This window comes from Bison bison, unplaced genomic scaffold (assembly GCF_000754665.1).
Source record: "Bison bison bison isolate TAMUID 2011002044 unplaced genomic scaffold, Bison_UMD1.0 scf7180017864500, whole genome shotgun sequence".
Lineage (NCBI taxonomy): Eukaryota > Metazoa > Chordata > Mammalia > Artiodactyla > Bovidae > Bison > Bison bison.
The window spans coordinates 5454769-5470426 of NW_011495059.1; the positions used below are offsets into that span (position 1 = coordinate 5454769).

At 38.2% G+C, this 15658-nt stretch overlaps 1 protein-coding gene across 4 annotated transcripts in view; it reads right to left on the minus strand.

Moving 5' to 3' along the window:
• The window catches only part of RALGAPB (Ral GTPase activating protein, beta subunit (non-catalytic)), a 92914-nt gene that overhangs the window by 54888 nt on the left and 22368 nt on the right, over positions 1 to 15658 (minus strand). For all 4 annotated transcript variants that reach the window (XM_010829167.1, XM_010829166.1, XM_010829165.1 and 1 more), the window contains exons 4-6: positions 8515 to 8678; positions 6826 to 7012; positions 3285 to 3416 (exon numbers count right to left, since the gene is read on the minus strand). In XM_010829167.1, coding sequence (XP_010827469.1) covers positions 3285 to 3416; positions 6826 to 7012; positions 8515 to 8678 — 483 coding nt within the window. The remainder of the gene's footprint in view (positions 1 to 3284; positions 3417 to 6825; positions 7013 to 8514; positions 8679 to 15658) is intronic.

Genomic DNA, 15658 nt, shown 5'->3' on the forward strand with positions numbered 1-15658 from the left:
AGAGTGAAAAAGCTGGCCTGAAGCTCAACATTCAGAAAACTAAGATCATGGCATCCGGTCCCATCACTTCATGGCAGATAGATGGGGAAACAGTGGAAACAGTGGTTGAATTTATTTTTCTGGGCTCCAAAATCACTGCAGATGGTGATTGCAGCCGTGAAATGAAAAGATGCTTACTCCTTGGAAGGAAAGTTATGACCACCCTAGATAGCATATTAAAAAGCAGAGACATTACTTTGCCAACAAAGGTCCATCTAGTCAAGGCTATGGTTTTTCCAGTAGTCATGTATGGATGTGAGAGTTGGACTATAAAGAAAGCTGAGTCCCGAAGAATTGATGCTTTTGAACTGTGGTGTTGGAGAAGACTCTTGAGAGTCCCTTGGACTGCAAGGAGATCCAACCAGTCCATCCTAAAGGAAATCAGTCCTGAATGCTCACTGGAAGGACCGATGCTGAAGCTGAAACTCCAATACTTTGGCCACCTGATGAGAAGAGCTGACTCACTGGAAGAAACCCTGATGCTGGGAAAGATTGAGGGCAGGAGGAGAAGGGGACAACAGAGGATGAGATGGTTGGATGGCATCATCGACTCGATGGACATGGGTTTGGGTGGACTCTGGGAGTTGGTGATGGACAGGGAGGGCTGGCGTGCTATGGTTCATGCGATCCCAGCGAGTAGGACAGGACATGGCAATTGAACTGAACTGAAAACAATATACAAAAATAACTGTAACAAAAATGGCAACTTTTCAAGCACCTACCACATACTAGATGCACTGTTTTACGTTTTCTTCAATTCTTATAACAAGATGGACACTATTTTTTATCCCCATTTTATAGATTAAAAAGAGACTGAGACTCAGAGAGACTAAATTGCTTGCTCAAGCTCACAAAGGAAAAAGCAGTAGAACACAAACTTATATACAGGTCTTACTGCAACCAAAACACTTTTAATGAATTACCACAGACTCAAGTATAAATTACTAGAGAGGAGACATTTTTTATTTGCAGATATGTGCAAATATATGTGTCCATTATATCTAGAAACTTAAAAAGAATCAGTGAAATACAGCATTTTAAAACCCCAAATATAATATACAAAAGTAAAATAGGTAAAACATTTTCTTTACAGCAGCAACAGCCACTTGTAAGATTTAACAATAAGAAAAAAAGTTGGCCTTTCACAACATCAGCAATAAATACATAGGAATAATCATACACACACAAAAAATTATGCAGATGTACAAAACACTTCCACAAGATATTTAAGATTCTTAAAAAGAAAAATACCTAGTCTTGAAAGGCCACCACAATACATTAAGATGTCAGCTGCTCCTAAATATAAATACAAGCTAATACAATTCTCATCTCTGCCAGAGATGAGAATTGCTTAGCTGTTTGATAATTTCTCTTTTCCTTCTATGTTCTCTTGTAATTTAATGTGGCATATGTGAGTTCCAGCCAAAGGAATATGGGTAGCAGTGATTCACATCAATTTAGGAACTGGTCCATAAAAACTTTCCACATAATTTTCCTTGCTTTCTCTTTTCCATCTTTTAGCTAGATACAGAGGCTTCTGCCTACAAAGTTAATGCTCTAATAAAGCCACATGTTGAAGATGGCGGAGGCTTTGCCAGCCTGAGGCCCTGAATAACTACCTAAGCAAAGCTGTTTCTTACACAAGGCTTTTATGAAACATACTGTACTAAGCCACTAAGATTTCCAGGTTCATCTGCTAAAGCAGGACATGTTCCTTACCCTAATATATACTCCAAACCCCAACAGGTTTTGTGAGTTTCTTCTCTTCACATGTGCTTTATAGCATGTCAAATGGATTATAAAATTCATCTAAAATGTTAAACAGGCAAGAGGGATTCTTAAAAATATTCTAAGACATGGAAAAAGGGAAAAAGTCGTTAGTTCTACCAAATACCAATAACTATAGAAGGTTAAAGTAATTGTGACTCTCCTATAAGAATGAATGGTTTTGCCATAAATAAATTTAAAAAAAATTTTTTAAGTATATAATAAAAAAAAAGAATGAATGGAAAGATCAATGGAATAATATGCAACCCAAAGACAAAACCCATACATATAAAGGAACTTAATGGCACAAAGGACACAAAGTCAGAAGCAGTGAGTGAGGCTGCTGCTGCTGCTGCTGCTAAGTCGCTTCAGTCGTGTCCGATTCTGTGCGACCCCACAGACGGCAGCCCACCAGGCTCCCCCGTCCCTAGGATTCTCCAGGCAAGAACACTGGAGTGGGTTGCCATTTCCTTCTCCAGTGCATAAAGTGAAAGTGAAGTCGCTCAGTCGAGTCCGACTCTTCGAGACCCCATGGACTGCAGCCTACCAGGCTCCTCTGTCCATGGGATTTTCTAGGCAAGAGCACTGGAGTGGGGTGCCATTGCCTTCTCCAGTGAGTGAGTATAGGTGAGTATATACCGGATCAAAGTACACAGAAGACTTTCTAATCTTAAAGGAAATATAAAATGGTCACAGAAAAAGGTAGATGTAAAAAAATAAACTAAAATCACTGAAAGATGAAAAACAAACTACAAACTGAAAAATAAAATGACAGAAAATAGTTAAGATCCCTAATTTATAAACAAGTCATACAGAGTAATTCAGAATCACTAATATACAAACAGAAAAATGAGGCTCATCAAACCAGAAAGAAAAGATGCAAGGAAAAAGTTTATGAATCAAGACTGTACACAACAGAATTAAAGTTCCACAGAGCACAAGGATGGGGCTAGAAGACAGAAAGGCAGGAAGCAATGAAATTGAATTGAAAACAATATCATAAAGAAAGAAAGAGCATGAAGTATTATTACTTTTAACAATCTGTCCCTCTGTGAAATTTTATGCTGTTCCCTTAGTGGAATTTTAAACAAAGCTACCAGAGGAGAGGCCTTGAGAATAAGACTGACCAGTCACTGCCGGTCACAGAGAGGAACAAGATAGTCTTCAGGCCCCACAGAATGTGACAAAATCCTGGAAGACAGACTGTCACCCAGGCGGCAGCAACAGGCAAGAGAACAAATACTGCACCTACCGCAGGGAAGAGCCCCTAGAGAGTGTGGCCCAAGAGCAGCTGAGGAGAGCCTGACCCTGCCAGGATGGAAGGGGCATGTGACGCAGATGAGTGTACTGTCCAATTTGGCTCTATCTGACCCCTGGGCTTAGCAGCCACACTGTGAACTCCAACAAGGAGTTATAGTATGGTTCCTGCCTAAGACATTTACTGGGTAAGGACACATGAAATACAACAACAAGGGTACCTTAACATATGTAAAAAGCGAAACCACGTCTGTGCAACACACTCATTATCCATTTCAGGAGGGATCAGACTGGCATCTTCATCAGGAACTTTAAATGGAGGAAATGAAGGACCATATGTAAAGCGTAGCAATCTAGAAAATTAAAACAAAAAAAATCACATCACCAAGTTCATTTTTAACAGAACTGAAGATACATTCAAGCATTAAAATATAGTAGGAGAAATATGATAGGAGAAAATAGATGAAACTTGTATTATACCCCACTGAAGTGAATAAAATAAATGAAAACCTTTTTATAAAATAAACTGGAAGAGGACTTTCAGTTTTGTAAAAATTATTTTAAAGTATTTATTTCTTTAAAAAATTAGTATCATTTATAATTTAGCTCATATAGTTATATGATTATATTATAAATTTGTTATTTACTTATATGATATTATAAAATGACAAGTGATTTATAAATTAAATATTGCTTCTCATATTATAAATTTTAATACATCTTATTATATATAACATTGTATGTAATACACAACACTGTATATAACACTTATACAGAATATAATTTTATAATGTATGCTGCTGCTGCTGCTAAGTCACTTCAGTCAATGTCCGACTCTGTGCAACCCCATAGACGGCAGCCCACCAGGCTCCCCCCGTCCCTGGGATTCTCCAGGCAAAAACACTGGAGTGGGTTGCCATTTCCTTCTCCAATGCATGAAAGTGAAAAGCGAAAGTGAAATCTCTCAGTAGTGTCCGACTCTTCGCAACCCCATGGACTGCAGCCTACCAGGCTCCTCCGTCCATGGGATTTTCCAGGCAAGAGGACTGGAGTGGGTTGCCATTGCCTTCTCCATTTACAATGTATACTATAACATAAATTACAAATTATATATAATTTTATAAAATTACAAATTGTTTAAAATTTTAATTTATAACTGCAAATAACAAATAAATAAATCATATAATCATGCACAATTATGCTTATGTTGATTATATAGTCATATAATATAAACAATAAATTTTTTAAAAGATTCATCATACTACAAATGCCCTCAACACAACTAACTTATTATAATTTATCCATAACAACTGCAACATAACTTTACATGAAGTTTAGAATTTATGGTATGTGTCCCATAAATTGAATTTGACCATTCAGTTACTTAACTAAATACTAACATTCCAAATGTATTAAAACTGTTCAAAGCCCTTTGACTCAATTATTAATCTATTATACTTAGAATAGATTATGATCTACTATAGCTAATCTAAAAATATCTTAATAAAATAACTAGAATACATACAAAGACTAAGTGTAAAGTACTCGCAAATCAACAATATTTTTTCTTTTTTACTTTTATATCCTTATTTAGCTTTTTTTGTTTTGTTTCTGCCCCACTGAGCAACTCATGGGATCTTAATTCGCTGACCAGGGACTGAACCCAGACCCTTAACAGTGAGGGTGCCAAGTCCTAACCACAGGGAATTCCCAACAATAGTTTTTAAAAGGAAAACAAAGAGAACAATTTAAATATCAAAACAGCAGAGAAACTATTAAATGAATTATAATTCCATTTATATAATGAAAAACTATAAGGCCATTTAAAATAGGATCTTGAGATCTAAATAAGAAGAAAAAAGGTACATGTAATTACTGGGACAAGAATCAGACATCAAGTTAAAAAAAGCAGGTAACACTATAAAGAATAATCTCGAATTGATTTTTTAAAAAAGATAAGATGGAAGAAAATATCGGAGAAGGCGATGGCACCCCACTCCAGTACTCTTGCCTGGAAAACCCCATGGACAGAGGAGCCTGGTGGGCTGCAGTCCATGGGGTCGCTGAGGGTCGGACACGACTGAGCGACTTCACTTTCACTTTTCAGTTTCATGCATTGGAGAAGGAAATGGCAACCCACTCCAGTGATCTTGCCTAGAGAATCCCAGGGACGGCGGAGCCTGGTGGGCTGCCGTCTATGGGGTTGCACAGAGTCAGACACAACTGAAGCGACTTAGCAACAGCAGCAGCAGAAGAAAATATATTCAAAGATCGGTTATTTGTAAGTGATGGATATTTCCCCTCATGTCTTCCTAATTTTCCATAATAAGCATGTATTGTACTTTTATAATCAAGATAAAAGGATGTATTATTTAAAAATAGATTCATAATAGTGACATTCACAAAGACATACCAGAATAAACAAACAAAAATTCATCTTAAATGAGTGATAAAGATATATATATTAACTCATAAAAAGACCAATGTACCGTCTGATACGTAATACCACCTATAAATTATCTGTTCCCACCTCCACCACTAACTCTCCCATTAAGTCTAAATCAGATTAAGTCTCCAGTCTCCTGTCAGATTAACTACCAGCTGACAGGAAATATAAGGGACAGAGGAACATATTAATTAACAACTAGGACATAATCAGAAAAATCAAGAATGTGAAGCATTCAATAAGACAAAACAACCCAATTCAACAAAAAAAAACCTGCAAGGAAATAAAAATGAGAGAGCAGGAACCTACAGTTTAAAATAGGCTTAAGAAATATGTCAACTAAATATAATGTCCAAACCTTGTCTGTGTTCTGATTCAATGGAATCAACTATTTCAAAAAGTTGAGACATTCAGGGACATCTGAACACTCAAAAGCTAAACAATATTAGAAAACTGTTAACATTTTGTTCATGTGTGATAATGGTATTGTGATCATGTTTAAAAAAGAATGCTCAGCTTTTAAAGAGTTATATATTACAAGAAATGAAAAAAAAAAAGTCTGAAAAAAATGAAGCCTAACGGTTTACTCACAGAATAGTGATATTATATATAAATGGCTAAAAAAAGAAACCAAAAAACAAAATAATTATTATAAAAAACTGCCTACTTTGGTTACATACGAGAACATTATGGTATGGTCCTATTTCTGTAAAATTATGTATAATAAGATTTCTGGTGAACTTAACTCTTTCTGTTATAACTTTCTTTGGTTCATTTTTTTTTAATGAAGATCTTAAACATTTTGGACTTCCCTGGTAGCTCAGACTGTAAAGCGTCTGCCTACAATGCAGGAGACCTGGATTCAATCCCTGGGTCAGGAAGATCCCCTGGAGAAGGAAATGGCAGCCCACTCCAGTATTCTTGACTGGAAAATCCCACGGACAGAGGAACCTGGTAGGCTACAGCACATGGGGTCACAAAGAGTCAGACACAACTGAGTGACTTCACTTTCGCTTTCTTTCTAAACATCTTAATAATTAGAATTAGAGTGGGATTTTGGGGGTGGGAATAGTAGGGCTCAGAATTCATCTGCCTCTCCAACATACTTTCTCAATCTAAAAGGTTTTAGATTAGATAGGCACAATGCCCACTGCTACATCTATTTTTAAAAACTGATTGATTCTATTAACTAAAGTATAATAATAAGAGACACAGAATAGAGGCTTTTACCATGTACTCCAGAAAGACACAGAATTAGGGGAAGGCTGCCTATGGCCAGACGGATGAAAGAAGACAAGTTGATGACGGTAACTTACCTTGAAGTGAGCGCACAGATGACCTTGCTCCACTGCTCCACCACTGCTGGGTGGTGCCTCCAGTTAGCCACCATCTCCTTGGCTGTTTTCCAGTAAGGAGGTGTTGGGAAGCACCGCGTACATGCTAGTAACCAAACCTCAAAGAGAACACCAATCAACTTCTCTGCTAGATTCTCAGCAATGCCACCTTACCAACAAAAAGAAAACATCTTTGGCATACTTATTTGTAAAGCAGAATCTTTAACTCACTGATTTGGGAGAACTGGTCAAAAAATTAAAATAACTGCAATGTTAAGTTTTAACTTTCAAATAATCACTTAATAGTAAGAACAAAAAACTACTCTTAGGAGCTCTTATGAAGGAAATCATGAACACATCAACCCATTATCACATGGGAAGTTTTCAAGTGACCCTGCTGGGTTCTTATGGAAGATCTTAACCTTCCAGTAGTGAGACAGGAGCACACACAGAAGAAGGGAAAGGATGACTGCCTACAATGAACGGCTATTAATCAGTTTCCGTGCCACATAGCTCATACACGTGACCTCACGTTAATTCTGCAGGGTAGGTTTTTATATCAATAGTGTCTATTACCAATTATCAATTATATCCGATTTGAAGATGAGAAAACAGGTTCTGGAAATTTAAGTAACTTGCCCAAGTTCACACAGCCAACAAGAAAAGGAATCAGAACAAATACCTGAGACTTCCTACCTTCAAACTTTGCTATAAAATGCTTCATGTGTTTGAAAGCCACCCTTCAAGGGAGAGGGAGCCAAAGAAGGGAGCCAAAGGACTAGTTCTGGCAGGACAAAGCCTCAACCACAGAGCCCAAAATAGAGCTGCTCCTCGGTTCCAAGCCTGGGAACTAAGAAGAGCAGTGGTCTGTACTCTGCTTACCCACAGAAGGCAAACTTTGGATTTCCATACAGAACGAAAAGTTCTAAGGATTTCAAATGAGCAAAAATGAAGTTTCAACAATAATAAGCTCCAGAAGGGGATGGATGGCTTGACTTATGGTGCTGAATCCCTGGCATGGGGATTGTTTAAGGGAGAGGCACACTACCTATCTGGCTAGCTCATCACCAATGCCAGACAGGGTATTTCTATTACGGAGTCCCTCTCAACACTAAAATTCTTCCTGGACACTGCATTTGTGTCAGAGCACAAGCACACTCACATGTGTTAGTAAAAAAAATACAGAGATGAATAAGCAACAGGGGAATTTGGAACTAGAATTATCAACTTATTGTCTGTGTATACTGTGCTATATTATACAAAGCAAGACATCTTAAAATACACTCTGAACTCATGAAACTGAAGGTTTTTTGATGGCTAGGTAATGAATGACACACTTGTCATACTTCCAAATAGAATACTTTAAGATTTTCTAGGTTTCATTTGCTAAACAAAATATCTTCTGCAGTCATTAAGTTTTCAGTCTACCTGGATAACTACTTTGTAATCAGGTACATTAGCTGTTTCTTATATAGGCTCTGTCCTGATACACTGAACAAGCTACTGTTGCTGTCATTATCAAACACGTATTAATTCACTGCGTCTCTCCTCATATTGGTTTTTCAACTGTAGTGCCAAATTTTAAATCCCCACCGAGTCTACTACTCATTGAGTCTAAAAGTGAACTGTGTTTGGAGCACAGCAATAAATCAGAAAAAATAATTAACAAACCTTGAACAGTTGGTGGCGCTAGAAGTATGTCATTAATCTGCAGAAGAAACAACAGTAAGACTTCCCAGGTTTCTCGGGCCATAATGGATGACTCACGGGCCAGTTTTTGAATGGCTTTCAGGACCTGTAAGCATAGTCGGGTCTGACTGGAGCCCTGTTCCTGTCTAAAGAAGACAGACAGACATCACTGACAAGCTTAAGGACAGAATGCAACAGTTAAAGACAGGCAACTCCCTAACAGCACCAGCAGACAGAACTAGGCGCACCCTCTTCAGTTCAAAGCTATTTCCTTCTCATGCAGTTTGGCACTCTGGGATCTAAACCTACCACTCCTAAAGAGCTTGAAGAGCTCCCGGGGAGAGGGAGGATACTAGAAAGTGGACTTCACCTCTGGGTTTTCTAAGTCTGAAATGTGCCTGGCACATACAACAGATACTCCATAGGTTTCTGCTGAATGAATGAGTAAATAAATACCCACAGCCACTTCTGCTGCTCACACAGCAGAATGACCTTTGTATTCTTTAAAAAAATTTTAAACATATGTTCACAAGAATTCAGCATGAATTTCATAATGCTCACAATCCCTTTGAAGTTAATGTCTGCTAGAGAAGAGCCTAAAAAATGAAATATCCTAACAGGTCCCCAAAACTGATGGGATACAGAGACAACTTCCTCAGAAATGAGCACCTGCTAACTGTGGCTCTATTAAAAAAGAGGCAACTTAACCCAAAGGTACCCAAGATACTCCCAAAGAAGTTTTATAGCTCTGTTTAGTTCACAACACCATTTTTTCCCAAGAGTATTATTATATTAGTATATCAGGGCTAGGGTTGAGGAGGAAGATAAAAGTACAAGCCCCAGCCCTTATCCCCACTGTCCAACATAGATCACCTTAAGATTTTCAAGAATAAATAGTGAATTGGCTTCCAGAGTTCCCATGTGAAGACCAAGGCAAGTAACTATTATTATTGAAATAAATCTTGAGGCCAAGTTTCTACATGACTCATGTCACAAAAAATTCATAAAATATGTTTCTATCAGAGGAGGGAATCTCAGAGCCTCCTTGAGAAATCCAGACAATGAAGTGAGTGCTCTCAGAACTTCCATCACAACCTCAGGATAAAGATTCTCAGATTCTGGGCCACAACCCATAAAACCAAACACTTACACCAGAGCTGCAAGAAAATGACAACCCTAAGTTCCCCCTCAAGAAGCCAGACCTAGAGTGAAATGATGAGACATTCACCTAGGAAAAGACAAGAGTCCCCAAGGACAGGGAGAGGTCCCATGTTCAGTTTGAGGTGAATCCAGACCATGGGAAGCCAAGAGGCTCAAGCCTGTATCTGTTGGTCTGCTACTAAGCAAGAGTAAGAAATATACAATAGCCCCAAACCTCATGGAGCCATGTAAGAGGACACTCAGAGTAAAAATGAAAATACCACTAGTGGTCCTGGGGGCAACACTCTTACAAGCCAGCAACGACACTAGAAACTTCCCAAATGGTGACCCAGGCTTACCTACCATTCCTAGTACTACCTGCCCAGTGCAGAAAAGGAAACATCTGCTCCTTAGGTACTGTGGCATCACTCAGACAGCCTAAATTCAAGAGCAGTGTCCAAGTTTCTACAGCTAAGAGAAATACGGCAATCTTTACTGAAAAAGAAATAGAAAGGTCGAAACATCAAAGATGCTCTTTTCCCCCTAATATTTCCAAAAGCAACTTATGAACTTCAGAAAAACCATTCTAGAACATGAGCTGGTGAACTATGTATGGCCTGTGGGCCAAATCTGGCCTGTCATCTGTTTTTGTAAAAAAAAATTGGAACACAACCATGCGCATTGATTTATATATTGTCTATGGCTGCTTCTCTGTATCAGTAGAGTTGAATAGTTGTGACAGACACTACGGTATGGCCCACAAAGCCCAAAATATTTACTATATGCCTCTTTACAAAAAAAGTTTGCCAACGACTGCTTTAGAAGAATGCCACACTTTCTAAAGTACAGTATATTCGAGCAATGAAGACCCTAATCAGTTTTAGATGATGGGTCACTCTTCACTCAGCCATGCGCTCCCCCAAATCAAACTGACGGGCAAAAGAGAAAGGCTACATCATTCTGATCTAATCTTCAGCAAAGTGGTAGAGGCTATTTCCTCTATTCTGAGAGTTAGTTTTCATAAAAACAATTAACTAAGGAAACTTGACAACTTTGTGACTATTTGACTCAAAAAACAAAAACAAAAAACTCCCAATAACAGGAGATAAGATCATAACTCCCAATATTTAGCACTGAAAATATTCAGCTCCCTAAGATACAATTTGCCAGGAGAACTCTAATACTCAGTTCAGCACCCTCTCAGAATTACACACACTTTTGGGAAAACAAGCTAATTACCAAATAGTAAAAAGAACAATTTATACGATATTGATGCTTCTCAAAAGAGAAAAGCAAAAGCCTAATTAATATAAATGCAATTGCTTTTTCTCATCAATAAAATTAACTGAGCACTCAGAGTTGGTAAGAGTACAAAGAGGAGACAATACTAGCCATGAAACTCTCCCATTTACTAAGAAAAAGCCTAGTAAATTAGTCTCCTAAATGGGATGATAAGAAAGCATTAAAAGTAATATCATTTTAGAAGAATCTGCTTAGCTACAAACAATGTCTTCCTACCACTTATTTTCTACCATTCCCTGTTATAACTTCTTTTGAAATCAATAAATACAAACAACCAGCATTTAATTCACCCAAATGTAACCTAGACAGTGTATTAAAAAGAAGAGACATCACTTTGCCAACAAAGGTCCAAACAGTCAAAGCTATGGTTTATCCAGTAGTCATGTACAGATGTGAGGGTTGGACCATAAAGAAAGCTGAGCACCGAAGAACTGATGCATTTGAACTGTGGTGTTAGAGACGACTTCCCTTGGACAGCAAGGAGATCAAACCAGTCAATCCTAAGGAAATCAATTCCAAACATTCATTGGAAGCACTGAGGCTGAAGCTCCAATACTTTGGTCACCTGGTGCAAAGAGCCGACTCGTTGGAGAAGACCCTAATCCTGGAAAAGACCAAAGGTTGGAGGAGGGGGCAGCAGAGGATGAGATGGTTGGATGACATCACCAACTCAATGGACATGAGTTTGAGCAAGTTCTGGGAGATGGTGAAGGACAGGGAAGCCTGGTGTGCTGCAGTTCACAAGGTCACAATGAGTTGGACATGACTGAATGACTACACCACCAGAAGGAGAATTGGGTGGCTGGTGATGTGGTGATAAGATTAAGGAGTTAACAGACATACCTCAATGTACTGCACTTCGTTTTATTGCACTTCACCAATATTGTGGGTTTTTTACAAACTAAAGACTTGTAGCAATCCTACACTGACTGAGCAAGTCTATATGTGCAGTTTGCCCCACTGCATTGCTCACTTTGTGTCTCTATGCCACATTTTGGTATTTCTCAAAATATTTTCATTATTATTATATCTTTACAATGATTTGATGATCAATGATGTTAGATGTTACTACTATAATTGTTTTGCAGCACCACAAACCATGCCCATATAAGATGTCAAACTTCACTGATAAACATGTTCTGACTGCTCCACCAACCAGCCATTTTCCTGCCTTCTCTTTCTCCTCAGGCCTCCCTCTTCCCTGAGACACAGCAATATTGAAATTAGGCCATTTAATAACCCTACAATGCCTCTAAGTGTTCAAGTGAAAGGAAGAATCACGTCTCTCACTTTAAATCAAAAACTAGAAATAACAAGTACCTACCGTAATAGCACAGGGAACCATATTCAATATCCTATAATAACCTATAATGGAAAAGAATCTGAAAAAGAATGTGTGTGTATGCATGCATGTGAACAAAACTGAATCACTTTGTTGTATAACAAAATCTAACAAAGCACTGTAAAATGGTAGAAATGACTAAGCTTAGTGAGGAAAGCAGGTCAAAAGCCAAGACAGGCTAGAAGCTAGGCCTCCCGCATCAGTAAGCCCAATTGTGAATGCAAAGGAAAAGCTTTTGAAGGAAATTAAAAGTGCTAATCCAGTGAACACACAAATGATAAGAAAAAGAAAGGGCCTTATTACTGATATGAAGAAAGTTTTAGTGTCTGAATAGAAGATCAAACAAACCACAACATTCCCGTAAGCCAAAGCCTAACCCACAGCAAGGCCCTCACTCTCTTCAATTCTGTGAAGCCTGAGAATGGTGACGAAGCTGCAGGAGTCTGCAGTCAGCAGAGGTTGGTTCATGAGGCTGAAGGAAAGAAGCTGTCGCCATTAAAAAAAAAAAAGGTGTACATGGGGGGCGGGGCAGCAGCAAGGTGAAGCAGCAAGTGCTAATGTAAAAGCTGTAGCAAGTTATCCAGAAGATCTAGCCAAGATAAATAAGGTAGATGAAAGTAGCCACACTAAACAATAGATTTCCAGTGGAGACAAAACAGCCTACAGGCTTCTATTGGAAGATGCCATCTAAGGACTTCCATAGCTAGAGAGAACTTCTGGCTTCAAAAATGCAAAGGACAGGCTGACTCTTGATAGGGGCCTCAAGCAGCTAGTGGCTTCAAGTTGAAGCCAATGCTCATTTACCATTCTGAAAATCCTAGGACCCCTAAGGATTATGCTAAATCTACTCTGCATGTGCCATATAAATGAAACAATAAAGTCTAGATGACAGCACACCAGTTTACAACATGGTTTACTAAATATTTTAAGCCTACTGTTGAGACCTACTACTCAGGAAAAAAGACTCCTTTTAAAATACTACTGGTTATTTACAAAGCACTTGGTCATCCAAGAGCTCTGATGGATGTGGACAAGCAACGTCACCTGCCATTTCAGTAAACAATGTTGTGGCCATAAAGCCACCAGTCACTACAGCTGCTCCCTACAGTACACCCTAGGGGAATTCAGGACAGAGGAAAACAAAATACTGGGCCTACACAGTTAAGATGCATATCAAAGGAATAATTTCAATAAGCTCAAACTCTTGCATCTTCCTATACAAAGAAAACTCATTAACTTGAGATGTCTTTTTTCTTTTTGATTAGCAGTAATTTTTCATGTTCTGCTACAGCTTTTTTTTTTTTTTTTTCCCCAGCAAAACTCCTATATATTCTTGCTCCTTCCTTACCTCTTTGGAACACTCCCTCTGAGCTTCTGAGAGGCTATATCCAGGTTATAGTTTTCAATAAGTCCGATGAATAAAATGTAATTCTCAACTTTTAGGCTGTGCATTTTTTTTCAGTCAACACTGAGATGTACAATGAGATAAATGTTGCCTGCTAACCTACCATTCATTCTGCTGCCCATGGATGAAGGAGTAATTTCAACTTTCAAGTCTTATTATTTAAGAAATACATTGGGTAAGACTATAGCTGCCATAGACAGTGATTCCTCTGATGGACATTTTCAATTTCAAGTAGAAACTGAAAACCCGGTGGAAAAGATTCACCATTCTAAATGGCATTAAGAATATTTATGATTCATGGGGAAAGGTCAAAATATGAACATTAATAAAAGTCTGGAAGAAGCCGATTCCAATCCTCACAGATGACTCTGAGGGGCTTAAGACTTCAGTGGAGGAAGTGAATGCAGATGTGGCAGAAATAACAAGAGAACTAAAATTAGAAATGGAACCTGAAGATGGGGCTGAATCGCTGCAATCTCATGATAAAACTTTCATGGATGAGGAGCTGCCTCTTATAGATGAGCAAAGAAAGTGGTTTCTTAAGATGGAATCTACTCCTGGTGTAGATGCTGTGCACATTATTGAAATGAAAACAAAGATTTAGAATATTGCATAAACTTAGTTGATAAAGCAGTAGCAGGCTTTGACAGGATTAACTAATTTTGAAAGAACCTCTACTGTAGGCAAAATGCTATCAAATAGCACTGCATGTTACAGAGAAATCATTCATGAACTGATGAGTCACTCAATGTGGCAAATGTCACTGCTGTCTTATTTTAAGAAACTACCACATCCACCCAACCTGATCAGCCAGCAGCCATCAACATCAAGGTAAGACCCTCCACCATCAAAAAGATTACAGTTCACTAAAGGTTCAGATGATAGTTAGCACTTTTTAGTAATCCTAGTATTTTTAAATTAAAACGTGTATTTTTTTTTTAGACATAATGCTATTGCACACTTATAGACAACAATATAGTATAAACATAACTTTTACATGCACTGGGAAACCAAAAAAGGCTTTATTTCAATGTTTGCTTTACTGCAGCACCCTGGAACCAACCAACAATATCTTGAGGTATGTTTGCACACTTGATCCTATACATCACAGCACATAATGAAGATTCTCTTTTTAATTCAGATTTTCCAAAGTAATCTTCCTTCTAAATTTAAAAAGCTAAAATTTATAGAGCTGGTTTTTGGCTAATTCATAGTCAGTCCCTCATCTGACAGACCAAAAGTCTTAACCAAAACTTTTCCAGAAGGATGGAAGTCAGCCCTCTTGATCCTTCCACAGACATTTTCAAAGAAGAAAAACACATACACACACAGATGAAAACAGATTTTTCTCAAAGGAAATCCCTACAAATGGGTAGGCAACTAATGTTTTCCTCTCCATTTTCTATTATTTCCAAAATCCTTTAAAATGACATATAATTCTTTTAGAATGGGAAAAAATGTTCTAGGTATAAGTAAGGCAACCATGTGGATCACAATAAACTGTGGAAACTTCTGAAAGAGATGGGAATACCAGACCACCTGACCTGCCTCTTGAGAAACCTATGTGCTGGTCAGGAAGCAAGTTAGAACTGGATATGGAACAACAGACTGGTTCCAAATAGGAAAAGGAATACATCAAGGCTGTATATTGTCACCCTGCTTATTTAACTTATATGCAGAGTGCATCATGAGAAACGCTGGGCTGGAAGAAACACAAGCGGGAATCAAGATTGCTGGGAGAAATATCAATAACCTCAGATATGCAGATGACACCACCCTTATGGCAGAAAGTGAAGAGGAACTAAAAAGCCTCTTGATGAAAGTGAAAGAGAAGAGTGAAAAAGTTGGCTTAACATTCAGAAAACGAAGATCATGGCATCTGGTCCCATCACTTCATGGCAAATAGATGGGGAAACAGTGGAAACAGTGTCAGACTT